Source organism: Colossoma macropomum, unplaced genomic scaffold (genome assembly GCF_904425465.1).
Source record: "Colossoma macropomum unplaced genomic scaffold, Colossoma_macropomum, whole genome shotgun sequence".
NCBI classification, from domain to species: Eukaryota; Metazoa; Chordata; class Actinopteri; order Characiformes; family Serrasalmidae; genus Colossoma; species Colossoma macropomum.
This window is the reverse complement of record NW_023494787.1, coordinates 38,597,666-38,624,540: the sequence shown is the minus strand read 5'-3', so window position 1 is coordinate 38,624,540 and position 26,875 is coordinate 38,597,666. Positions and strand designations below refer to the sequence as shown.

Genomic DNA, 26,875 nt, shown 5'->3' with positions numbered 1-26,875 from the left:
TGGAAGCTGTTATAGCTGTAAAGGGAGGACCAACTCCATTTTAACCACATTAATGTGTACATCGCTGTTTTCAAAAGAAAACCTTGTATATATAATTTTTGATGGTTTTCAGTTTTTGACATAATTTGAAAATATCTGTTACCCTTTACATTGTATTTATTCATGATGAATGGACTAAAAGAAATGACCCAAAATTCACACAGTGAAAAATCATCATAAGAGCTCAGCACCAGCTGCAGGTGGTGAGGGGAAAGATGACATGACCCATTGAATAGAAACACACACACACACACACACACACACACACGGCTGTCTCAAGACGTTGAGTCGTTTATAGTGTGAAACTTAATTTGCATGAGCAGAATGACTGATTTCCAGATCAGAACCCTGTGGAGTTTCTGTAAGTACACCTTTAAATTATTTTAGTATAAGATCAGTAATTATTCATATGAGAACACTGTAGTACACACACCCACACATTTTCTGAAACCGCCTATCCTTCTGGGTCCCAGGGGGTGCTGGAGCCTATCCCAGCGGTCATTGGGCAGAAGGCAGGATACACCCTGGACAGGTCGCCAGTCACACTGTGGTACATTTTTTACAAATACTTTTTAAAACTATTCAAATTCAGATAATATTCTCATCTGTCTACATCATGCAAATTGTATCAAAGTGAAGTCTAAAACTTTTGATTCAAAAAGCTTTTATTTTTTAACACAATTTTTAGTACAGCATTCATGCACTGAAAAGATATTAAGTTCAGAACTGATGATAGTAAAATCTGAAATGGAGAAAAACTCAAACATTTAGAGTATGCATGTCAAACACTCTCAGAGGTCAGTGCACTGCTAATTGTGTATATAGTACACTCTCAGAGGTCAGTGCACTGCTTTGTGGTCAGGCTATAGGTGACTGGGCTTTGGCTGCCCTGTCTGGCCTCACAGCTCACTGCTCGTATGTTCCTCCACTGCTTCTCAGTGAGGCTCAGGGTGCTGCTCCAGCTGTAGAGGTCGTTTCCCTTCTCCAGCACACCCCCACTCACACTCACACCTGACGTCCAGCTGCTATCGTCCACCTTCCAGCTCAGCGTCCAGTCTGAGGGGAAGCCCTTGTTGGCCAAACACACAAATGTAGCCTTTCCCTGTTGCAGCTCCACACTGGATGGGGGCAACACTGTGAGGGTGGGCCGAGCATCACCTGCAGAGAGATAGAGAGAGAGAGAGAGAGAGAGAGAGTCAGAAGTTTCTGTTGTCTGAAATAGTCCTAGAGACTCTTTCACTTCCCTTTATCAGACTTTATGTTCATAAAGCAGAACTGAGAGCAGCAGATCATTCAAACACATTTCGCCATTTATAGTAAACAGTCAACATGTTTTCTCTGTTTCAAGTCATTTGTTAGTGGGATGTATTATTTAATTATAACTAAAGAACAAAGGATATTTCTGAAAAGAAAAAAAAAATCAGTATAAACTAATAGGAGTATTTTAAAATTTTCAAGTAAAAATTGTAGAAAACTCTTTAGCAAAAGGAAATTATTATTATTTATTAAGTACTGCAACTCTATTAATGTAATAATATATAGAATAAATTAGAATGATGCAAAATCAGCATAAACTAATAGCAAAATTTTAAAATATTCAAAAAATATTCAAATATTACATGCTGATCATATGAACATTTTGGAAAACAGTTATTAGAAAAAAAAGAAGTAATTATTAACGGTATATATGTTAAATATTAATGTATATACATTAATGTATATACCCCAAAAAATAAATAAAATTATCTACTTGTTTGTCACTGTTATGGTAAAAATGTAATGATGTATGGAAAATTCATCATAATAGTAAAAACGTATTCAGGAGAAACAGAAAAAGTAATTAGAGCCAATATAAGACATAAACTATTACGTTACTTTGGAATTAACTTTAATAATTTAACTTTCAGCAATTGAGGTACATACTGTTAATCGATTTTAAATTATTTTAAATTGGAAAGTAAATAAATTTGCAATGAATAATATATATATAATCTACTATTTAAACTTTACTATCGTTTCATGTATAGAAAATAAATAGTTACATAAACAAAATAATAAAGTAAACAAATTAATAAAATGTATCTTTTTTATACTGTTTAATCTTCTACCAAATTATACATTATAATAAGAAGAAAATGACTTACTTCCAATAGAGAGTCGAGTTCCTCCACCAAAAGTCCTCCACAGTGACACGACCTCATTCAGTGTCTGTACAAAAACCTCCTGCACTAAAGCTGCACTGTTTAACTAGAACAACTCAAACCTGCTACACACAATGATCTAATTTATGATTTATAGCAGCTTCATTAACCAGAAACCCCAAACACATCTCAGATTATGTTTCTAATTTATGATTTATAGTTCTTCATGTGGTATTTACTCTAGTAAAGAGTATTTCCTTCAATATGTTTTTCTTCCTTGATCTGACTTTGAATAAAACTAAATACACTGTACTTAATTAAACTTCTGATCGTAGACTCATGTCATTCACTTTTACCGCCTCTCTGAATCTATTGAAAAACATCTGGCTTTAGAATGTTTGTGTGTTTACCATCAAAATTAATAAAAAGTTATTAATAAAAAAAAAATCAGGCTTTTCATGCGATTCATTTATGACAATTACTGATTCTTCTGAATTTCTTTCAGTTAAAATTTGCATTTTTGTTCATATTCTCACTTACCTCCAATATTCAATATGGATGCTCCTCCAAAAGTCAGAGAGTTAATACCATTGACTCACCATCCAAAAACCTCCAGACAGATTCTGACAGACACATCAAGCAGAACTCTGGTGAGAGGATAAACTTAATGGCAGCTTAACGCCCCCTACTGGAAAAAGACAGTAAGAGTCAAAGAGAGAAAGGGCGAACTTTAGTGTATTTACCTGATAGTAACTACAGTGTTCATTTATTTAGCTCATATGCAGGAACCTGGTATTCTGTCATATATTTTGCTGAAACAAAACAAAAAAGAGGTAAAGAGCTTAAAAAAGGAAACAGTTAAATTTATCATTTATCATTCCTTACTTGTAGTGTGTATATATATATATATATATATATATATATATATATATATATATATATATATATATATTGCATTTTGTGCCAACTTTTTTGGAAATGGGCTTGTACACACACACACACACACACACACACACACACACGCACATCATCTAAACTGCTTTTCCTTCTGGGTCGCGGTGGGGTGCTGGAGCCTATACCGGCTGTCATTAGGCAGAAGACACGATACACCCTGGACAGGTTGCCAGTCCATCGCAGGGCAGACAGATAGACCTACACATTCACACACACACTCACACCTAGGGGCAATTTAGCATGTCCAATTGGCCTGACTACATGTCTTTGGACTGTGGGAGGAAACTGGAGAACCCGGAGGAAACCCACGCAGACACAGGGAGAACATGCAAACTTCACACAGAAATGACCCCGGTCGTCTGGCCGGGAATTGAACCCAGGCCCTTCTTGCTGTGAGGCAACAGCGCCACTCACTGCACCCCCGTGCCGCAGAAATGGAGTTGTATTCATTCTTTAATTTAATGAAAGAAGTATCTGCAGTGATGAGCTGTGTGAGTTACTGCATGTGAAAGACAGGAAGTGCAGCTGATAGAAGAGGGTTTTGCATGATCACAGCTCCACACACTTTAAGAGTGCTGGTGTGATCAACACTGGAGACTTCAGTCCTTTCAGACTCACTCACACAGCACAATGATGACCACACTGATTCTACTGCTGACCACACTGACCTTCTTTCCTCAAGGTGAGAGCACATTTATTTCTACACTCTTCTGAAGTGTTGAGTCTGATAAGAAAGTACTTTAAGTGCAAACAGTGTTTTACCATTTTTCATATTATATTATTCTTTATTTTTTTTGTCTCTTTCTTCAGTTTCCCATCAAGAGGTTCAGTCTCCTGAGTTTGTGTCTGTCGAAGCAGGAAAGAGTGTCTCTATTAGCTGTACTGGATCTAGTGGAGTTGGTGATGATATGAGTTGGTACCTGCAGAAACCTGGAGAAGTTCCTAAACTCCTGATTTACAAAGCAAGCACACGCGAGTCTGGAGTTCCAGACCGATTCAGTGGTTCAAAATCAGGGCTTAACTTTCAACTGACCATCAGTGGAGTCCAGCCTGAGGATGCAGGAGATTATTACTGTATGGGAGCTTATACAGACGGAAACACACAGTGAAAAACTGTCATACAAATACCTCCCTCAGTCAGACTATACAGAGACTGCACTGCTGCAGCTGCATCTACTGCAGGTGTTGAAGGGAGATGAAGAGATGAGTCACAGAGCAGAACTGCTCCAAAAATATGACACAAAATGTGTTTCTACTCCCAGAACTCTTAAAAAGGACACATATTTTGTGTAAAAATATTATTTATTTGTGCTGATAAGTCCATCAGTTACAAGAAAACCAGAAAACCAGACATGCTTGTGTGTGTGTGTGTGTGTGTGTGTGTGTGTGTGTGTGTGCGCACAAGCCTCTTTCTAGTTTAGTTCATAACACCCCACTGCAGAGCTGTTGTTAGAGTACAGGATACAGTGATAGATACAGCAGCACTGTCTGTGTAATGTTTCCCCTGAAAAATGTGACCAATTACTGTATAAACTGGATGGAATTTAATATTAATTTCATAACACTACTACATACACAGCAGTTCAGGAGTAGTTCAGTGACAAATGTACACACAATCACCTGTTATTAGCTACCTAGCTATCCAGCTAACAATTTAAAGGGGAATTCTACTGAATTTTTAAAATGTTCAAAATTTCAACATAAAGCAGTCATAGTGATGTAAACAAAGCAGCAAGTCTTTCAGAGGGGTTTGATGTGAAATGGTTCACTGTATAGAAACATACTGACTGTTTTTAGTTTCGACGCTGTAAAAATGATCTATTTTTTACAGGTTATTCCTCTGTATAATTTAAACAGAATTTTTCTGTTTGTGCATTTCACTGTCACTTTTCCATGTTTCCAAGCATGTGTTGCATTCTGGGTAATTTACCTGTTACTCCACTGCTTACAATCAAACAAGATTAATGGAGAAAACTGCTCCTTCATCATGAGTTCCTACCTACTTTTTAACCATAGTGATAAGCTTAATTGTGTTGTTAATAAGGTATGAAAATGTTAGGTATAGTATTAACTTAGACATGTGACTACAGCGTTAAACATCACCTGAAGTTAGGCTCATTAAAGTAGCTGTTAAGTTAGCGAACAAGCTAGCATAACATTAGCCAATTTTTTTTTTCTTATGACTTTACAGCAGTGTTAACTACATTAATCAGTGTCAGCATGTGCTACAGTTTCCCAGAAATGTTAATGCTTTGTCCATAAATGAGGCATGAAAGGAGTTCAGGTGTATGACAGCCAGCTAGCTCAGTTAGCTAATCTCAATTAACAGTGGCTAGTTAGCCTCACTGATAAACACTGAAAATTTCTTGTTAAGAAAGAAGAATGTTTTAAAACAAGATAGATATACAGCAGCACATTCTGAAATAAGAAAATAAAGAAACATTTATTTGTAATGAATCCATTTTATCTTTCATTTGTAATGATTGAGAATTTTTATTTATTTATTTATTTTGTGTTACAATATATTATCACCATGCTAAAGTGTAGGACTGGATGCATTAACGTGTTTTTGCTTTGTTCACCATGGTGGTGTTCTCTGTTCAAATTTACAAGTCCAGCTTGTCTTGCTGTGATAAAACTAAACAGGTGGTGATTTTAAGCTTAACACTTCTGAACTGAGCTCTCAGTAGACAAACATGTGAGGTTTTGCTCTTTTGCCAGGATATCTTATGTTCGAATTCTGCAGATGCCACAGCCCAAACAAATCACTGATTATTGGCACATTATCAAAAATATCTTTGTTGATATCACTAAATCTGCAGGTTCTCAAAATCAGCTAATACCAGCTAAACAATATATTTGTGGGGTTCTAGAGAAGAATGTAAAAGATTTTTCTTTTTTTGAGTTGAAAAAAATGTAAAGGATGTTTATATGGATAAAACTGTATTTTCACAGAATATGTACAGAATATTTAACAAAAAATTCCATTAAATGAGGGATGGAATTGTCTGGTAATGTTATGGAAAATGTACTGATAATTTTTTGTGCCAGTACATTTTCTGGATTTTTTTTTACTTCATGTGTTCAATAACAAACAAAAAATAAATAAATAAACACACACCTTTCTGCTTTGTAATTTTTATTTCTCATGTTACTTTTTCCATTTACTGTAAAAAACATCTAAAAAATATTTCATGTGGTAACAAATAATTCAACCCAAACAAATACTTTTGTTGAAACAATACAAAAAGAAGACACACAGCTTCTGCAGAAGTCATTGTGATTTATTAAAGGGCTGTAGTTGGCCCCACAGTGGCCACACTGTACACAAAGCTTGGTCTAGCAATTCATTCTATGCCTAGCTATGTTTGCTTCCGCTGCCCTCAGCGTTAGACTGACTTTAATTCCTAATCTAACAGAAAACAGCTAGCGAGCTAGTCCCACCTTCACAATAAGAGTCCTCATAGAATAACCCCGTGAATACATACTGCAGAACTAATACTCCCATGGTCCAGTCCACTAAATATGTTTTGAGATCCATTACATGATTTTTTATAATTTAATTCTTTTGAAGAGTTTTTTAACTTTCATACTTATGTAACTGAATGAACTCAAAGTTAATTTTTCATTTCATTATATTTACTTACACTGTACTGTATTAATTTATGACTTTTAACCCAGATTTTGTTCTTTTAGTCATAGAGTATATGGAGACATAGCGTGTGTTTACAGTGTGTGGACAGATGCACACGTTGGGGTGGAGGTTTCTACAAGAGCACAGTTTACCCTCCAACAAACTACACCACTGCCTTCAACAGTACAGTACAGTTATGCTGTACCATTCTGAGACTGAACCCTCAAAGAGGACATTTTAGGGGAGAGTGCATGTGTATTTTATAAACAAACAGTCTCATAACTTTGAATCTTTCGATTATGTAGAAAAAGAAAAAAACAGTCTTTAAAGAAACATCCATTCAGCCGGCTGAACTTTTATTCCATGTATTATTACTGTTAATTACTGTTTATTACTATTAATTCAGATAACAACTGAGTATTAAGTTTAAATTAGTTTCATAATAATATGATGTACAAGTTGCATTAATGACAGAATCTTTAAATCAGGTTAAAAAGTTATTCTTCTCTGTTTTATTGCAAAGCAGCACAAAGTGGTGAAAGGTCTGACATTTAAAGTTTTGTTTTCAGGAAGATGATTTTCATGCTGAAGACACTTTTACTCTGGGAGAGTTTATAGCTCTGTCAGTTTAACACCTCCTGACTGAGAGCTTTTCTGAATAATAACAAGCATTTCTGCATAATCTCAGAGCAAGTATGACTCTGTTAACCATCTTCATCTGGACACTCTTGGGAATCCAAGGTAAAGACTTTTCTCTTTTAGTAATTAAATTGTGGCCAACAGTCTTTTTTTATTATCTTATAAAATGCACACCAGTTAAAATAACATACAATAACGCAACCTGTTGTTTAAAGTTTATTTATTTTCTTTAGCTTTAAAGTTTTTTTTTTCCATTTATTAATGAAGAAAACAGGAGACTAGGATAATTTTCTTTTTCTGAAATCACTTTTTGAGTGTAGACATTGACCTGTATTTCTGTCTTTATCTGCAGGGGCTTTTGGAGACGTCATTCTCACTCAGTCTGGGTCTAAGTCGGTTCAGCTCGGTCAGACAGTCACCACTGACTGCAAATCCAGCTCTGAAGTTTTCAGAAATCCACAAGGTTCTGTATCTGAAGATTACTACATCTTCTGGTATCTTCAGAAAGCTGGAGAAGCTCCTAAACTCCTGATATATTTCACTACAATGAGACCTTCTGGAGTTTCCTCTAAATTCTCGGGTGGAGGCAGTTATTCATCTGGAGGGAATGGTCTGGACTTCTCTCTGACCATCAGTGGAGTCCATGCTGAAGATGCTGGAGATTATTACTGTTTAAGTACACATGAGATCAGTGGTAGCTATGTGTTCACACAGTGAAAAAGTGTCATACAAAAACCTCCCTAAGTCTCTCTGCACTGCTGCAGCTGCCACATACTTCTCGCCTGAGTTTACACTCTGTCAGTCTGATGAGTTAGTAAAAGATTAGGAGAAAATGCTGATATGAACAATGTGACTAAATAATTTCATGAATTTTCCAGTAAGATAAAGGAGCAATGGAAGAAAGCCTTTTTGCATATTATGCAAAACAAACTTTTTTACATATATGTTCCATCAATGAGAGAAAATTCAGTTACAGGTAAGGTTAACTACACATCAATAATGTTAACAGCCTGTATAAATAAATGGGAATATTATATAGAGGCAGTTTAGTAAAGAACTGTATCACAGCTTGGACTTGAATTTGAGCGTTAATTGTCAAAACTCAGCAAAAACCTGAGGTCCAAACCCACCAGTATGATAATGAGAACTTCTACTAGCGCCCCTGTAGCATACTAGTTGTAATAACGACAATTCACAGGAACATATTTTAGATTAAACTGATGTTTTAAGCTTCTACAGACCATTCCATACATATTAGCATACATTTTACCTTACAGTAGTTTCACAGTGAGTCTTTCAGAAGAAGAGCTGCCACCACTGTTTTCCATTTCTATTAACACATTGACTAGGCTGCTGCTCGTATTCACAGTCAGGGACATATTTGGGACTTTGAGAAGGCTTAGAGTGATGTTTTTCTCATGAAATTGGTTCAGTCTATTGGAAATCATTGGTTGAATCCTCTGTGACATTGGAATTATGTCAAATCTCTTCTGCTCTTGAAGTCCTAACCATTAGGGGAGCTCTAAGTGGAGCTATTTAGCTATATCTACCTGCATACCACACATAAAAACAATTCCTGATTGACCAATATTCTGCTGGGTATTTCAAAAATGTAACCCTTAGTACTGTAACACTGTAGTACTGTAATAATTGCTGAGTTTAAATACAAGGCATGCATACAGACATGCAGTTATTAGATACAGGACATAAATACAGACATGCATTTATTAGTTTCCTGTAATAATTAGGCCTTTTTTGAAGGCCTGAATTGTTCCCTTCTCGCATTGTCCTTTTATGCTGGAGAGAAGGACTGATAGGTATGGATATTTTAGCAGCTTATTACAGTAAATACAAAAGAAAAAGCCATGAACAAAATGTGAGTAGAAACAGAGCAATATAGGACATAAAAAGCAGCTGGGAAATGAACAAAGCAAAAACCTGGAAGTACAAACATGTTTTGCTAATGAGCAAACAAATCAAGTAAATACAAGAAATAAACACAGAACCAGGCTATAAAGAGGAAGAATATGATGGAACAAAAGCGCACAGAGTAGTACAGTGCTGTGTGAGGGAAATTAGAGGAAAGAGAGAGGACTGGTGATAGGCAGGTAAACGAGATCCAGGTGTTAATACTCAGAAGAGGTGGAGCATTGGGTTTTGTACTGCTAAACAGGTGGAATTGGGAGCAGTAGGGAGAGGCTGGAAGGCAAGCTGCGTGGAATATGTTACAGTATATTACCCAATGGTGGGCCCAAAGTTTTTATTACACACTTCTAGAACCTAATAGACAAGATCTAATGAAGACTGAAGATTGTCAACTGAGAGAAGAGCAAACCAGGCTGAGTTCCCACACTACAAACCATACATTTCAAGTGAGAAACATAAATCTGAAGCTGCTCATCTCCCAGTGCAAAGCACATCAAGATAATGTGCTGAGTGCAGCACTACGAAGGGTCTGCATCACACAAAATGGATGTGCACAGCCTGCAAAGTTGGGCTGTGCATCAGCCAGACAAAGAACTGATTTTATCTTTATCACAAAAAAATGATACAAGATGATAAAATCATAGTATTAAATGATTTTATGATGTAGTTCGATAAATGTTGTGCATGTTTATTCTGGGTTATTGTTCTTCTACAGTTATTCTCTGTTTTTTTTTTGTTTTTTCTGACAAAGACTATTAATGTGAAGGCGGGGCTACTTCATCTTTGGGTGGTTGTGTGTCAGATCAGACAGCAACTGGGTGTCAGTCAGAGCTGAGCGCTGATAGAGTGCTGGTGTGAGCTGAGTGTAGAGCTGGCTGTTAGCTAAAAGTCTTGCTTATTGTATTGTGTGGCTGTGGCCGCATACAGCCCGTTAATAAAGCTTGTGCATAAGTTGTGTGTCTCCTTCAATAGGATTAAACATTACAATATTTTAAATAGTAGCCAGGGTGTTGCCAAGGGGTTGCTAAAGTGTCCAAAATAGTTTGTAGGATGTTACTATTTTGTTGCTATAGTGTTTTGGTCATTGCAATGGAGTGGCTAGGCCATTGCTGTGTTATCCCAGATTGTTGCTAGAGTGCTGTTTATCTGTTAATGGTATTCCAGGTTGTTGCTAGGGAGTTGCTGTGTAGTTGCTATGGAACCTCTGGTGGATGCTAGGGGATTGCTATGATGATTGCTAAGCAACTGTGTGTCCAATCTGAAAGCTCTAAAAAAGCACAACTCTCACAATCATAGTAAACATTATTTAGTCATTTTGATGCTGAGTTTTCTTAAAAACTGCAGGATGAGTTATAATAAATGTAAATATAACATTTAGATAAATTAATTTGAAAAACAAAATGTAATTTAAATACTGGCTACTTTATCTGTGCTCCAAGTTAGACTATTGGAGAAAAGCTTGGTCACTGATTTATCTAATTTTGTTCTGTAGCTGAAATGGATGTAAAGAAGAAAGACCTGCCTGAAGAAGCTGAAGACCAGAAGAGAAACACCAGGAGAGGAACAAGAGGCCAAGGATGAATAATCAACTATAAAAAAGACCAAGAACCAGCAGAAGACAAACAAGATGAAGACAAGAATGACAGCAAAGTATCTGCACACAGAGGAGGAGCAGAGGGGTTCAGGGGTCAATGAAGAAATCATCAAGAAAAGAGAGAGACCCCACCAGAGACCCAGAGACCCAAAACTCATCCTCATCATCAGAAGACGACAAAGAGACACGAGGAGATGAGAGAACATCCTCACTGGAAAAGAGATCAGGTACAGGTTACAGCTTTTAGTCCTAGTCATGGTCTCTAAACTATTAAATGTGTTTTTATATAGAGAACTCAACAAGGCTTTGTTCAGAGAGGTTCTTCTGTCCAGAACAACAGAAGGAACTGGGGTGATGAACCCAGGCAGTTCAGTCCCAGACGAGTGCAGGAACAGACACATAGAAGAACTAATGCAGTGACAGACTCCTTCACAGCATGGAGGACAGGAGAGAGAGAGAGAGAGAGAGAGAAAAACTAGAGGAGTCCACTCCTCCACGGACAGAGAGAAACGCTGATGGAGGAAGAGAGAGACGTGGAGGAGAACGGAGAGTGAAGAGACCCCACTGGTGGCAGTATGACAATCGATGCTAGTACCTGAGAGAGACAGAGACACACACACACACACACACACACACACACACACACACACACACACACATATTTAAAATATCTTGCAGCCTCTTTGTTTTATCATTACTGTAATTCATTTTGTCTCATCATCTGATGAGAGAGTTCAGTGTTTATTAGTTTTGTAGTTTATTTAGCATCAAAGTAAGATTACATTTCAGCTTGTTCATCCAGAATAACTTCCCAGATCAGTTTCCACTGTGATCTCAATGTAAAACAGTACAGACAACACATTTATTCACATGTTCTATTTAAACACTGCTGAGGAGAACAAAACTGACTCTTCTTTCTGGAAATTTACACACAAAACTTCAACCTCTAAAGAAGTCAAAGGAAAAGCTCTCCCATATTAAGTTATGTCTTCTATTTCAGTTCAGTTCAGAGTACTTTATTAATCCCAAAAAGGGCAATTCATTTGCAGCTTTCCTCGTCCATAAGCACAGCTATACATATATACATACACACACACACACACACACACATATATATATATATATATATATATATATGTATATATATATATATATATATATATATATATATATATATATATATGTGTGTGTGTGTGTGTATGTGTATGTATGTACATATTATATATATATTATATATGTCAGAGACGTCATATCCACATACATAGATGAATAAATAAGGAGTCAATTCAAGGAGTCAACAAAAAGCTATAACAATCATTTAAAAAGACTATTATCCACATTTAGTAGCTCGATAGCAGAAGGAATAAAAGACATGGAATGGCGATTTGTTCTATTGAGTGGCACGATATAACGCCGACCTGATGGCATTACAGTGAATTTGCTAGACAAAATATTTGTTTAATGATTTGTTGTTACAACCACTAAAAGCTTAATGTTTTGCCATTTTGGCCTATTTTTTGCGCAGGTGTGTACTTGCCCTCTAATGAGTTTATTGTTTATAGTAGTCGTTTTCTGATGTAGTCTGTTTTCAGGAAGATGATTTTCATGCTGAAGATACTTTGCATTAGCAGCTCATGCTTCAGTGCTCTGGGAGAGTTTATAGCTCTGACAGTTTAACACTTCATGACTGAGAGCTGATCTACATGATCACACATCATGACTTTAATCACCATCTTCATCTGGATGCTTGTTACATCTACTATTGGTAAGAAATCAGTTCCATTTGATCATTGTTTTATGTTTTAATATTTAAATGATTAATATTTCAAAGCATTTTCAAATAAAGTACATACATGTAGTTATTTTACTAAAGATTTATAATCACACTGTTCCTTTATCTCTGCAGGCTCTTTGGGGCAGGTTGTGGTCACTCAGACTGCAGCTAAATCAGCTCAGCCTGGTCATTCAGTCACTATTGACTGCAAAGCCAACAATGTAGTGTATCGGAATGAGGAGTTGACAGCTACCAAGGGCCGTTATTTTACATCCTGGTACTTTCAGAAACCTGGAGAAGAGCCAAAGCTACTGATATATTTGTCTGATGAGAGATTTTCTGGAGTTTCCTCTAAATTCAGTGGTGGTGGAGGTCATCCTTCATCTGGAGGGAATGGTCAGGACTTCACTCTGACCATCAGTGGAGTCCAGGCTGAAGATGCTGGAGATTATTACTGTATGACTGTACATGAGATCAGTGGTAGCCCAGTGCTCACACAGTGAAAAAGCATCGTACAAAAACCTCCCTCAGTCACTCTGCACTGCTGCAGCTGGAACTGGTGATACGTTTCAGCATCTTTACAAAAAAGTGGACCTAATTTTTTTTTTTTTTCAGGTGAAGCAATGGTTATAATTAGATAGTTTAAGTCTGTGCAGCTGCAGCAGCAGAAGCAGTAGCATCATCAGAAGGGTCAGTTCATGTAGGTGAGGTTTGCACAGCATTGTACAGCAAGAAGCTCCATGGTGGTCAAACCTCCATGAAGACTGGTGAACAGTGGGCACCTGACCAAGGCAGAAGAAGCCACAGCATCAGACCTCACAGGACGGGCAGCTGTTCAACTCAGCAAATGTCCGAAGGTTTCACAGACCACCAAAGTCGACAGTTTAAAATATCACAGTAGACTAGCAACTACGCAGAAAGTAGGCCCAGCTACTCTGTGTTGGAAACTCTTTGTCTAGCTGGTCAGGCAGAACCATCAACAAGGGAAGAAGGAGGAGCCTTGAGGAAGCCGACCACCAGGTTTATAAGCTTTTGTCCCGATCTCAGCACAGCCAATCAGCACATGCCACTGCACCTCCATCAGCAGCAACACCTGAAGATTGTTAGAGACAGGAGAGTAAGGAAACTGAAGAAAGTGGGAGCGTACGCAAGAGAGAAGAAAAACAACATTTAAACAATATGTCGTTAGACATACAAACAAAGAAAGAGAAAGTGGAGAAAATAAGCTTCGTCAGGGTGTATTTCTTTCTTTCAGTAATTAAATAACACTTTTTTCTTTGTATGAATACAGAGTTTACAAGAACTGAACATGTAAGTCACATGAACTCAGGGTGAACATAATGAATGTTAATCCAATTTTCATGACTGACGTCCAGTCAGAGCAACAGAGGCTGCATGCAACTCCTCCACAATTGTAGCCCTCTGGCTTTCATATAGTTACTTTACATCTTGTTTTAAGGAGAACTGTAGTTTTCCACTTTGATTTTTCCACTTTTGTTAGTTTGCTGCTTGTTGATTTATTCACAATTCTCCCATAATGGTACACACAGTCTGCAGAACACCTGTTATTGCCACATCACCATTGTGTTTTTCTTGTAAATGAGGCTCAGCATACTTTGGTAATGAACAATTTCAGGTAAGCAATGTGAAAAACACAGTAAGCTCATGAGATGTAACACACAGACCCTCCCAGTTTAGTGTCTGAAAGCACAAACATAGTTATGCTCTGATATCTCCAGAGTCTAAAACCAGCACAGTTTGCTGTTTTAATGAATGTGGTGGACATTAGACACAGAGAAAAAGAATCCCAGAACTGATCAGTAATTACAGTGATTAATGGAATAATGTTCTGGACAAACATATACAGTCACATGCATACACAGCCTTGGTCAAATGACATATTTTGTTGAGAGTAAAATATGTCAACACATCATCTACAAATAACAAACTTAAACAAAGTGTTTTTCTGCTAATTTTAGTAAACAATTTCTATTTATTTGCTGAGCTTAACATGTTGAAAAAAACATCTATATGAAGTATAAACTATGCCATAACTTTTGCACAGGCTACGTTTTATATTACATATTTATATTCCAATATTTTAATTATAGATAATAAACAGTAAAGCCACTATGTATAAAGGAACTGTGAAACATTATAGTTAGCAGTTAAGTTACTTTAATGACAATAAAAGATATTTAGCGACAAAAACAATAACAATTTATTTGGACAAATTTGTTCATCAAAGGCATCCATTAAAGTTTTTTTTATCTTAGTGAACTCTAGACTATGTTGGCTAATGTGTTGTTGATGGACCTCTTTGAGACAAAGCAAGTGACTACACCATGTCAGACTAAACACTGTTTAAGGTAATAAAAGTATAAAGGACTTTAAAGTATGAGCATGCAGTAATGAACTTTATAAACAAATTAAAGTCTCTACTGTTTTAGTTCATTAGAGAATTTGATAGCCTTTGATAAACTGAATGTGGAGGCACATAGTTAAATATAAAGAGCATTGCAGTTTCACCAAACACAGTGCAAAGGAGGGGGCACAGGACACCTATATCACAAAATACCGTTGTAGTGTGTTCAGAGGTGATCTTAATTTAAGAAAAGAAAGCAAAATTCTGTTTTTTTTTTCTGATTTATTTGTTAAGCAGTTTTAGAGCATGATGGCTTAATTTGAGTATGAAGTGTAAAACTTAACACACACAAACACACACACACACACACACACACACACACACACACACACACACACACACACACACACCAGAATGGCTGATTAATTTCCATATCAGAAGACACTGTAGTTTCTACAGTATCTACAACACTACAGTAAACATTTTGATATCATTCAAATGTAGATAATAATTTAATCTGTCTATATGATGCAAATATTTCCAAAGAAAATGCAGATGGACCAACATCGTTTTGAAGAGCTTTTATTTTGCAGGCAAATAGCAAAGCATAACACTCAGACAGTGAATAAAAGTCTTAGATGAGAACAATAAAACTGAAATAGAGCTGGAGAATTGTTTAAGCGCTCATCAGCAGAAACACTAAAACAGCGCAGACTGATAGTGGATGTGTATGTATGTTTATGTCTAATACACTTTTTGTAAATTGGACCCTCTCAGAGGTCAGTGCACTGCTGATTGTGTATATAGTACACTCTCAGAGGTCAGTGCACTGCTGTGGGGTCAGGCTGTGGGTGACTGGGCTTTGGCTGCCCTGTCTGGCCTCACAGCTCACTGCTCGTATGTTCCTCCACTGCTGCTCAGTGAGGCTCAGGGTGCTGCTCCAGCTGTAGAGGCCGTTTCCCTTCTCCAGCACACCCCCACTCACACTCACACCTGACGTCGGACTGTTACCGTCCACCTTCCAGCTCAGCGTCCAGTCTGAGGGGAAGCCCTTGTTGGCCAAACACACCAGTGTAGCCTTCCCCTGCTTCAACTCCACACTAGAGGGGGGCAACACTGTAAGGGTCGGCCGAGCATCACCTGCAGAGAGAGAGAGAGAGAGAGAGAGAGACAGAGAGAGACAGAGAGAGAGAGAGAAAGACAGAGAGAGAGAGAGAGAGAGAGAGAGAGAGAGAGAGAGAGATGATAGTCAGGGGTTTCTGTTGTCTGAAATAGTCATATTCAGTTCTATCAGTCATTCTGAGACTCTTTCACTTCCCTTTAACAGACTTTATGTTCATAAAGCAGAACTGAGAGCAGCAGCTCATTAAAACACATTTCACAACTTATAGTAAATAATCAACATGTTTTCACTGTGTTTGATCTCTTATTTATTAGTGTGAGACTAATAATATAATAATGACTAAACAACAAACAATAATTCTAAAAAACAAAATCAAAATTATATAAATATCAAATGCTGAACAAGTAAAAAGTCTATAAAACACACACATATACATATATACATATATACATACATATATATATATATATATATATATATATATATATATATATATATATATATACCAAAAAAGACAAAATTGGGTTATTCTTATTGTTTTTTAATTAAACACTGTTCACTTATAGTTACCAATCTACTACTTTAATGAAAAATATTGTTCTTCATTTAATCGCTTATTATTCATTAATCAGTGTAGGTCTAGTAATTTAATAATATAAAGGAATAATGACTCTATACAGTCGAATGTAAAGTTTGGGCACTACTGATGAAATGATATTTTAAGTTGATTTTCTACATTCTCAGCAGAGAACAAATTTAAATATGATATGCCAGTATTTTTTCATACGTTTAAAATTACATTATTGATTAGTAACAGAACAGCAAATACAAAAATACATCAATACAAATATATTGATCTAAAATAACTGCAAGAAATTATATATACAGTCGTGTACAGGCACCCCTGGTCAAATGACATATTTTGTTGTTTTTCTAGGTAAAAAGGAATAAAAATAAAACTCATCCTCTACAAAGAACAGACTTTTGCACATTTTAATGTACAGTCTCTGTTTATTTGCTGAATTTAACATATTAAAAACACATTATTTGTTTTATTGTGTTCGCTGTAAAGGATGTGTTCACTTATTTTTACTTACGACATCAAAAAAAATGTCATTTGATCAGAAATGTTAAAACTTTCACACGTGACTGTACATGGTTTGCTATTTTTTTCGTTCTATTTTATTTTGTACTAAATTATACATTATAGCAAGAAGAAAATGACTTACTTCCAACAGAGAGTCGAGTTCCTCCACCAAAAGTGTTCCACAGTGATACGACCTCATTCAGTGTCTGTACAAAAACCTCCTGCACTAAAGCTGCACTGTTTAACTAGAACAACTCAAACCTGCTACACACAATGATCTAATTTATGATTTATAGCAGCTTCATTAACCAGAAACCCCAAAACACATCACAGATGATGTTTCTAATTCATGATTTACAGCTTTTTACAACAACTTCTAATTGCTTTGTTGAAGAATGTGTGTTTCTCACTTTTGTTGTCCCTTTATCTGACTTTAGTTGAAGCCAAAGCATTAAAATCTTTTCAGAAGGAGAAAAGAAGTAATGAGGCCAAAAAGTCTAAATTCATTTTCAGCCAAAATTTTTAGAGCAGGCTCATGTCACTGCCTTTTACCATCACTGTGTATCTAATGACAAATAAAGCTCTACTCTACATTTACTCCCATAGTTCTACATCTAATGTCTTTAAAATATTGTATTTCTGCACTTACCTACATCACTGAGTCTGGATGCTCCTCCAAAAGTCCAAAAGTGAATCTCATTGACTCACTGCTCAAAAATGTCCAAACAGATTCTGACAGACACAACAAGCTGAACTCTGGTGGGAAGACAAAGTTTATAGCAGCTTATCGCCCCCTACTGGAAAAGGGTGAGAGAGACTATAAACTGATATGTTTGCAGTAAATGTATCTGCTGATGAGTTAAACTACAGTGTTGATTAATAATGATTCATATGCGGGAAGCTGGTATTCAGTGACACATTTCGTTGTAATGGTTGAATCATAAATATGAAAAGCAAAAAATAAAAAATGATAAAGTAAAAAGTCATCTTAAAAAAGAAAACAAACAAGCAAACAAAGCTTTCACTTTGTACTGCGATACATGGTTGTAGTGTGATTTTAACACCAAAGCACAAAAATTTTGAGCAAATTAAAAGAACAAATAACACTATTTATAGTAATATAATGAAAGAAGTATCTGCAGTGATGAACTGTGTGAGTTACTGTATGTGAAAGACAGGAAGTGCAGCTGATAGAAGAGGGTTTTGCATGATCACAGCTCCACACACTTTAAGAGTGCTGGTGTGATCAACACTGGAGACTTCAGTCCTTTCAGACTCACTCACACACAGCACAATGATGACCACACTGATTCTACTGCTGACCACTCTGACCTTCTTTCCTCAAGGTGAGAGCACATTTATTTCTACACTCTTCTGAAGTGTTGAATCTGATAAGAATGTAATTTCAGTACAAACACTGTTTTACAACCTTTGAGATTCTATAATTTTTTATTTTGTAATTTTTTCTCTCTTTCTTCAGTTTCCCATCAAGAGGTTCAGTCTCCTGAGTTTCTGTCTGTTGAAGCAGGAAAGAGTGTCTCCATTAGCTGTACTGGAACTAGTGGAGCTGATGATTACATGAGTTGGCACCTGCAGAAACCTGGAGAAGCTCCTAAACTCCTGATTTATAAGGCAAACAGACGTGAGTCTGGAGTCTCAGAACGATTCAGGGCTTAACTTTCAACTGACTATCAGTGGAGTCCAGCCTGAGGATGCAGGAGATTATTACTGTATGGGGGTATATAGTGGTCCAGTGTTCACACAGTGAAAAAGTGTCATACAAAAACATCCCTCAGGCAGACTGTACAGAGACTGCACTGCTGCAGCTGCATCTACTGCAGGTGTTGAGGGAGATGAGGACACAAGTCACAGAGTAGAACTGCACACACACAAATAAACAATGTTAACTTTCATTTCCACACCTACACAGCTAGTAGAGCACTTACTGGGTTTGGTGTAAGAAATATTTAGGAAAAAAAAAAAAAAACTCATCATTCTCCAGATGTAACATTTCAAAAAATTACACTACATTACTGTTTGGATTAATAAAGGTAAAGAGACCCCATAAGAAAGACAACAATGAACTGGAAGGGTCATGTGTCATTTTCTTCATTTGTTTTCTAAAATGAATGCCCTCGCACAAGGGGACTCTTTTGCAACATTAGATTCCTCCCTCTGGAGAAACTGTAAACTTGTTCAGCTCGGATTCGTAACATAGCTGTACAATCAACACAATAAGACCCAGAGAAAATAAATACTGTTAGCGCCCGTACCATAAGCCAAGAAATATGTTTTAATAGCGAGGAGGTGTCACACTCAAATCACAAATTTGATGACTTGAGACTCGACTCAACAAGATTATAAAATGACTTGCACTAAAAGCTCAGACTTGAGCCTGATGATTTAAAAAGACTCGAGACACAAAGTGGATGAAACATGGAAAGACCTCTGACTACAGACAGGAGTCTACACAGCCGTTTACTTTTCATGTGAATGGATCCGTTTCCTGCTGTAGGCATGACAGAACTGTATTTTATCCAAATCTGACATGCAGCAACGTCCTCAAATGGCTGATACTGTGGTTATGGCTTAGCTTATTTTATTTAGGAAGTGAAGTGTGAGAATTCAAGCTCACCTCCATTAGCTAGAAACAAGCGAAGCATTAATAGCATCAATCAGCTCCCTCACTCAGCACTTAAACTCCAGTCTTACTGGAGAGCTCACCAGGCAAACTTACCATTTTCCTCATAGTAGCAGTTAAACAAAAGAAACAGAGCTCTTTCTATCTAAAACAAGAGTTAAAACAGGCGCAACGTTCTCCAGCTTCATATTCAAATTTTCTGCTTCACCTTAACTGGTACAGCAGTTATATACTGACACCTGACTGTTGCACCATTTAAGGTAGAACAGAAAATTTGAATCAGGATTTCAGCTTTGTACATTCATCATCATGTTGCTGTCTTTTCTGTAAACGTTGTTTAGCACCGTTCAGCAAAATCATTTTTGGTTTCTGTTGTTTGTTTTTAAAATTCAATTTAATCTGTTGTTTTTAGTTTGCTGAATTAGCTTTAATGCTGAGCTAGTTTAATTTCTATTCTACGCTCCCAAAAATCATTAAACAATTATTATCTTCAACCTTTTTTTATTAAGTTTAATAGAACTTTTAAAAGTCTTATCATGTGTAAATACGTACTCTTCGTGTATACCATTATGTCTGTCATGGTTATCCGTGTGTCTTGGATTCTGTAATTTACCTAAAAAGGCAGAAATAAATACAGAAATACATAAATACCTAAATATTATTACTTTTTTGGTGCCAAATGTTGAAATGACATTAAATTGCAAAATAAAATGAATGGTGACAAAGTTTATGGCTCTGGATTTCACTTCACACTTGCCTGTACTGACTTGGGACCTGCTTCGACTGTCTTAATGTTTTGCCCATAAACTAGACATTAACCCCTTACTTTGGTCCCAAAGTTTGATCACACACGTCTATTACCTAAGAACAGCTCTGTCAGTTTGCACTGGAAGAGAGTTACTGAATAATAAGACATAGTATGTAATAAGCCTGGGATTTTAAGGGGTTGAAGGGTTTTGAATGTTTGAATGCCAGCTAGCTGAGTTAGCTAAACTTGATTAACAGGGGCTAGTTAGCCTCAAGCTTTTTCTCTTTTGAGTTGAAAAAACTTTTTTTCTGGATAAAACATTAAAATTATGGACTGTTTTATAAGAACAGAAGATTTGTCATGTATATAAACACAATACATACTGTAATTTCACAGAATTTAAAGATAAAGCAGTGTTGGAATTGTCTGTGAACTTTACCGAAAATGTACCAATAATTTATTGAAAGCACATTTTTTTCACAGTTTTCTTCTTCTTCTTCTACTTCTTCTTCTTTTTATTATTATTATTATTACTATTATTATAATGTGGAATGAATTATTGTGCCATAAATGAGGTACAGACAGAGAAAGAAAAGTGGCAGGAAGAGTGCTGGCTCAGTTTACCCATTCTGCAGCCATCGTCCATGTTTGTGGGATTCAGCCGCTAAAGGGATGCTGCAGGTCAGTGTCCCTCCCTGTTTCTGTGAAAGAAGCTGCTGCTCTGTTCTTTTTTGTCCAGCAGTGAACCTCTTCCCTGATCAAAGAACAACTGAGTTTATTTTCTTCTCTTCACCTGACGCTCTGCAAGAGTCCAGCAGACCTGAACGAAAATCCAGATATTTGCTCATGTCAGGTTTACACCTCAATCACAAAGATGTCTGTCTTCTCTAGTGGAGCTTTCTTGGCAGTTACATTGTTTAGACATTGTTTGTCATGCAGCTGTTTAAAAAGAATGAGATGAGTGAAATGACTGGCTGAGAATTTCCTATCACTATGTATCCTATCCTATTACTGTTCACTCACTCATTTTATACACTGAGCTTGTGTCTGTACCTGAACAAAAACAGTGCGTTTTAACAGACTCTCATGACTTTGTGCCTTGTAGTTACGCTAGATTGTTTTTGTCAAGAAAACAGAATCTTTACTCTTAAAAAGCTGAGACTTTAGCACTGATTCTGCCTGTGGCACTTTAATGTTTACAATTGTATTGTGCTCAGAAGAATGAGGTAAATGAAGTTGAGAATGGACTATTTATTTCTAAAGCATTAATGTGATCCACAAGTTGCTTTACAGACAGAATCTTTAAATCAGGTTATAAAGGTCTTTCTCCTCTGTCTTATTGCACAGCAGCACAATGTGGTGGAAGTTGTGACATCAGTTTTAAGCCTGTACTGTAGCACTGAAGAAAATCTGAAGCAGGTCATCACTTGTGTTGACTTACAAACACTGTCTGGTCATCTAACTGTTCAGTTATCGTCAGTTTGACTGCTCAGTTTTGTTTTCTGCAGTCAGGTAGATGATTTTCATGCTGAAGTCACTTTGCATTAGCAGCTCATGCTTCAGTGCTCTGGGAGAGTTTATAGCTCTGTCAGTTTAACAGTTCATGACTGAGAGCTGATCTACATGATCACACATCCAAAAGCCATCATGACTTTAATCACCATCTTCATCTGGATGATTGTTACATCTACTTTGGGTAAGAACATTTCTATCAGTTACATTTGATTTTTTTTTTTTCTTTAGTATTCAGTAAATATTTCATTTTTAAGAGCATTTTATAATAAAGTACATACATGTAATTATATTACAAAACATTTATATTCACACCATTTCTTTATCTTTGCAGGCTCTTTGGGGCAGGTTGTGGTCACTCAAACTGCAGCTAAATCAGCTCAGCCTGGTCATTCAGTCACTATTGACTGCAAATCCAACACTGTAGTTTATCGGTATGAGCAAGGGACAACTTCCAAGGGCCGTTATTTTACATCCTGGTACCTTCAGAAACCTGGAGAAGTGCCAAAGCTTCTGATATATTATTCAGATGAGAGAGAATCTGGAGTTTCCTCAAAATTCAGTGGTGGTGGAGGTCATCCTTCATCTGGAGGGAATGGTCAGGACTTCACTCTGACCATCAGTGGAGTCCAGGCTGAAGATGCTGGAGATTATTACTGTATGACTTATCATGAGATCAGTGGTAGCTATGTGTTCACACAGTGAAAAAGCATCGTACAAAAACCTCCCTCAGTCACTCTGCACTGCTGCAGCTGGAACTGATCATATGTTTCAGAGTCGACTCTGACAAACACACACATCCTCACATGTTCTATAGCTGTGTTTACAACAGGGCTGTAAAATGGTTACAGTTTATTACAATCACTAAGAAACGTTTTTTACTGTAAACTTTTTAAAAATACTTCACACTCCTCTCTGCAGAAAAATGCAGCTCAACGCAACAGTTTATCTTATAAGCTAAATGCTCTACAGCTGTAAAACCCTGCAGAAACTGCAGAAACATCTCAAAATAAATAAATAACGTCATAATAAGATTCTATTCAGGGACTCCCCAGATTTTTAATTTTGAGACATTCTGTACTTCATACCATAGATTTATCCATAGTTCTCTCATAACATCCAGCACAGTCAGCATTGGGCTTTGCTTGTAAATGATACTTCAGGCTCAACAAACTTTGGTAATGAACAACTTCAGGTAAGGAACACTGTGAAAAACACAGCTCACTAGATATAACAGATAAATACTTTATAGTCTAATTTCTGAAAACTCAAGCACAGATATGCTCTGAAATCTCCAACATCTAAAACCAGTACAATCTGCTATTCTAAGTAATGTTGTAGACATTAGACAGAAATAAAGCGAATGCTGGAATTGTGCAGTAAATACAGTGATTAATGGAAAAATGTTCTCGACAAACATATTCTGTGTTGTGCAAAAACAACCCTGGTCAAATGACATATTTTGTTATTTTCCTAAAGCTAAAAAAATAAACTAACACATCCTTCTTTTTTTTTGCTGAGCTTAACATATGGTGAAAAAGTGACTAATTCCATTATGTTATTTTGGAAAGTAACTGAAGCATGAGAAGTCGAGCCCAGTGACTCTTATTGCTATAGTATGGTGTTCTTGTCTGAGAGGAGAATTAAAGCCTGGTCTGCTACATACAGAGCAGTGACATTATCCACCACTATATACTAGTTGTGTATCTAATTTATTAAAGGCTTGTATGTGATGAATCTTAACTAGCTCTAACCTTACCCACTGTGTATGAAGAAAGGGGAGTAAAACATCATAGTTACCAGTTGGGTTACATTAGTGACAATGTTAAGTTACTTGGTGACTAATTTGTTTATCAGTCATGGCCATCAATGAAAGACTTCTACTTGCTTTGTTGAACATTGTGTCTCCTTCAGTGTATCACAATTTTCTTTTCCCTTTATCTGATGATAAAAAAAAGCTTTTACATGCAGAAAATGAGTAATCAGCCAAAAAGTCTATACGAAAATTCAAAGTGAGCTCATGTCACTGCCTTTTACCATCACTGAGTATCTAATGACTAATAAAGTGTTCTACTCTACATTTACTCCCATATTTCTAAATCTAAGATTACCATAGGACTCTCTGTCCCAGATCTGTGCCTTATTCTAACAGGAAAACTAATTAGGCAAAGGCTCGACTAAACAGGTAAGTTTTTAGCCTAGACTTAAAGATGGAGGTTGTGTTTGAGTCCCGAACACAGACTGGTAGGTTATTACAAAGTTAGGGGGCGTTGAATGAAAAGGCTCTTCCCCTGATGTAACTTTATTAATTCTAGGTACTAATAATGAGCCCGCACCTTGTGATCTAAGTGGGCGTGTCTGTTGATAATAGGAAATGAGGTCACTGAGGTACTGAGGAGCAAGGCCATTCAAAGCTTTATAAGTCAACTAACGTTTCTGCATCCTGTATCGACAGTGCATTTCTTAATTTAGCGATGTTACGAAGGTGGAGGAAAGCTATTCTGGTAATATTGGTAATATGCTCATAGAAGGCCAGATCGGGATCGATTGTGACACCAAGGCTTTTTACAGATGTGCCTGGTGCAATTGAGAAACTATTGAGATAAACGTAGGCAGATTATCCCTAGCAGCTTTTGGACCAAGAAGAAGAACTTCAGTTTTGTCCGAGTTTAGTAAGAGGAAGTTACTTGACATCCAGTCTTTAATGTCTTTTACACAGTCCTCTATCTTATTAAGTTCAATTTTGTCCTCTGGTTTAGCTGAAATATATAACTGTGTATTGTCGGCGTAGCGGTGGAAACTGATGCCATGTTTTCTAATGATGGTACCTAGTGGTAGCATATATAAGGTAAATAATATGGGTCCTAAGACAGAGCCCTGTGGAACACCATACTTTACTCTTGTTAGAGCTGATGGTTCACCATTTACATTAACAAACTCATAGCGATCACTAAGGTAAGATTTGAACCATGAAAGAGCTTTACCTGTCACTCCTACTAGTTTCTCAAGCCTGTCTAATAGAATGGAATGGTCTATTGTGTCAAAAGCTGCACTAAGATCAAGTAAAACCAGTAAGGATATGTTTCCTTTGTCAGCGGATAATAAAAGATCATTTACAATTTTCACTAATGCTGTTTCAGTACTATGGTGAGGCCTGAAGACAGACTGAAATATTTCATAAATATTACTCCTATGCAGATGGGAACATAATTGTTTTGTCACGGCTTTCTCTAAAATTTTTGATAAAAAGGGAAGATTTGAAATAGGTCTACACCTAATTTAAGAGATTTTGGAACATAGCCGAGGCTGAGAGAAGAGTTTATTATAGATAGAAAAGGTTGGTTATTTCTGGCAAAATGTCTTTAAGTAAACCTGTAGGAATTGGATCTAGTATACAAGTTGCTGTTTTTGAAGATGAAATAATTTGGACAAGTAAAGTAAAAGACTCCAGCGTCTCTGCAGTGGTTATACTGCACTCTAGATCTAGATTAGGTTTATAGGACACTGCACTTGTTAGCTGCGCATTTTGAATTTTGTGCCTAATCGATTCAATCCTATTATTGAAGAAGTTCATGAAGTCAGTGCTGCTGTAGGCTGATGGTATCTGGGCTTCAGTAGCTCCTTGATTATTAGTCAATTTAGAGATAGTACTGAATAGCAGTCTAAGATTATTCTTGTTATTTTCAATCACTGACGAGAGATAGGCTGAACGTGCTGACTTCAGTGCTTTTCTATAGTCTATAAGACTCTCCTTCCAGGCAGATTGGAAAACCTCAAGTTTAGTCTGACGCCATTTAGGCTCTAATCGCTTAACAGTCTGTTTCATAGCTCGAGTATGGTCATTGTACCATGGAGCCTTTTCTGCCTTATTCTTTTACTTGTTAGCAGAGCCACATTATCTAAAGTAGAGCGAAACGTGTCTTCCAAACATTTAGTCAGCATATCTAATTCATCAGGTTCAGACGGACAGCTAATTAAGGATGAAAGATCTGGAAGGTTTTCAATAAAGCTATTGGGTGTAAACGATGTTATAGTACGTTTAACACTATAGCGTGTGGATGAACATATATACGACTAAACATATATACGACTAAAACTGATTTCATATGAAAAATAAAGAAAAAGTCATCTTAAAAAAGAAAACAAACAAACAAAACTTTCACTTTGATTGTGGAGTGATTTTAATATTTCAGCACTGTTGAAAAAACACATCTTGAGCAAATTAAATTGACAAATAATGGTATTTAAAATTACATAATGAAAAAAGTCTCATGATCTGCAGTGATGAACTGTGTGAGTAACTGCATGTGAAAGACAGGAAGTGCAGCTGATAGAAGAGGGTTTTGCATGATCACAGCTCCACACACTTTAAGAGTGCTGCTGTGATCAACACTGGAGACTTCAGTCCTTTCAGACTCACTTACACACAGCACAATGATGACCACACTGATTCTACTGCTGACCACACTGACCTTCTTCTTTCAAGACAGTCTGCTGTTTTGTTTAAGTTTCCTGATCTTTGGTGGTTAGAAAAATGCATGCTGGAACTTTGTACATACTTGACAAATATGACACTGTGTGGCAGCAATTTTTTTGTTTTCATTTTAGGCTGTTTGAGAATGTGTGATTGGTAATGCCTGTTGCATCATTTGATAGTATATGTTTTTGCACAGCAACCAATGTATGACTGGAATTTTA

General features: G+C 36.7%; 1 pseudogene and 4 gene segments (V, D, J or C); 3 read left to right on the top strand and 2 right to left on the bottom strand.

The window, feature by feature from the left end:
- Positions 1 to 709: 709 nt before the first annotated feature.
- LOC118804934 lies at positions 710 to 3,584 on the bottom strand. The segment is given in 3 exon segments: positions 710 to 1,197; positions 2,184 to 2,286; positions 3,549 to 3,584. Coding segments are annotated over 3 exon segments (465 nt in total).
- A 183-nt stretch (positions 3,585 to 3,767) lies between these two features.
- LOC118804933 lies at positions 3,768 to 4,243 on the top strand. The segment is given in 2 exon segments: positions 3,768 to 3,816; positions 3,945 to 4,243. Coding segments are annotated over 2 exon segments (348 nt in total).
- A 3,220-nt stretch (positions 4,244 to 7,463) lies between these two features.
- Positions 7,464 to 8,124, top strand: LOC118804932. The segment is given in 2 exon segments: positions 7,464 to 7,509; positions 7,760 to 8,124. Coding segments are annotated over 2 exon segments (411 nt in total).
- Positions 8,125 to 15,632: 7,508 nt separating this feature from the next.
- LOC118804931 lies at positions 15,633 to 17,880 on the bottom strand. The segment is given in 3 exon segments: positions 15,633 to 16,206; positions 17,419 to 17,521; positions 17,875 to 17,880. Coding segments are annotated over 3 exon segments (435 nt in total).
- Positions 17,881 to 18,472: 592 nt separating this feature from the next.
- Positions 18,473 to 19,109, top strand: LOC118806017 (annotated as a pseudogene).
- Positions 19,110 to 26,875: the final 7,766 nt, after the last annotated feature.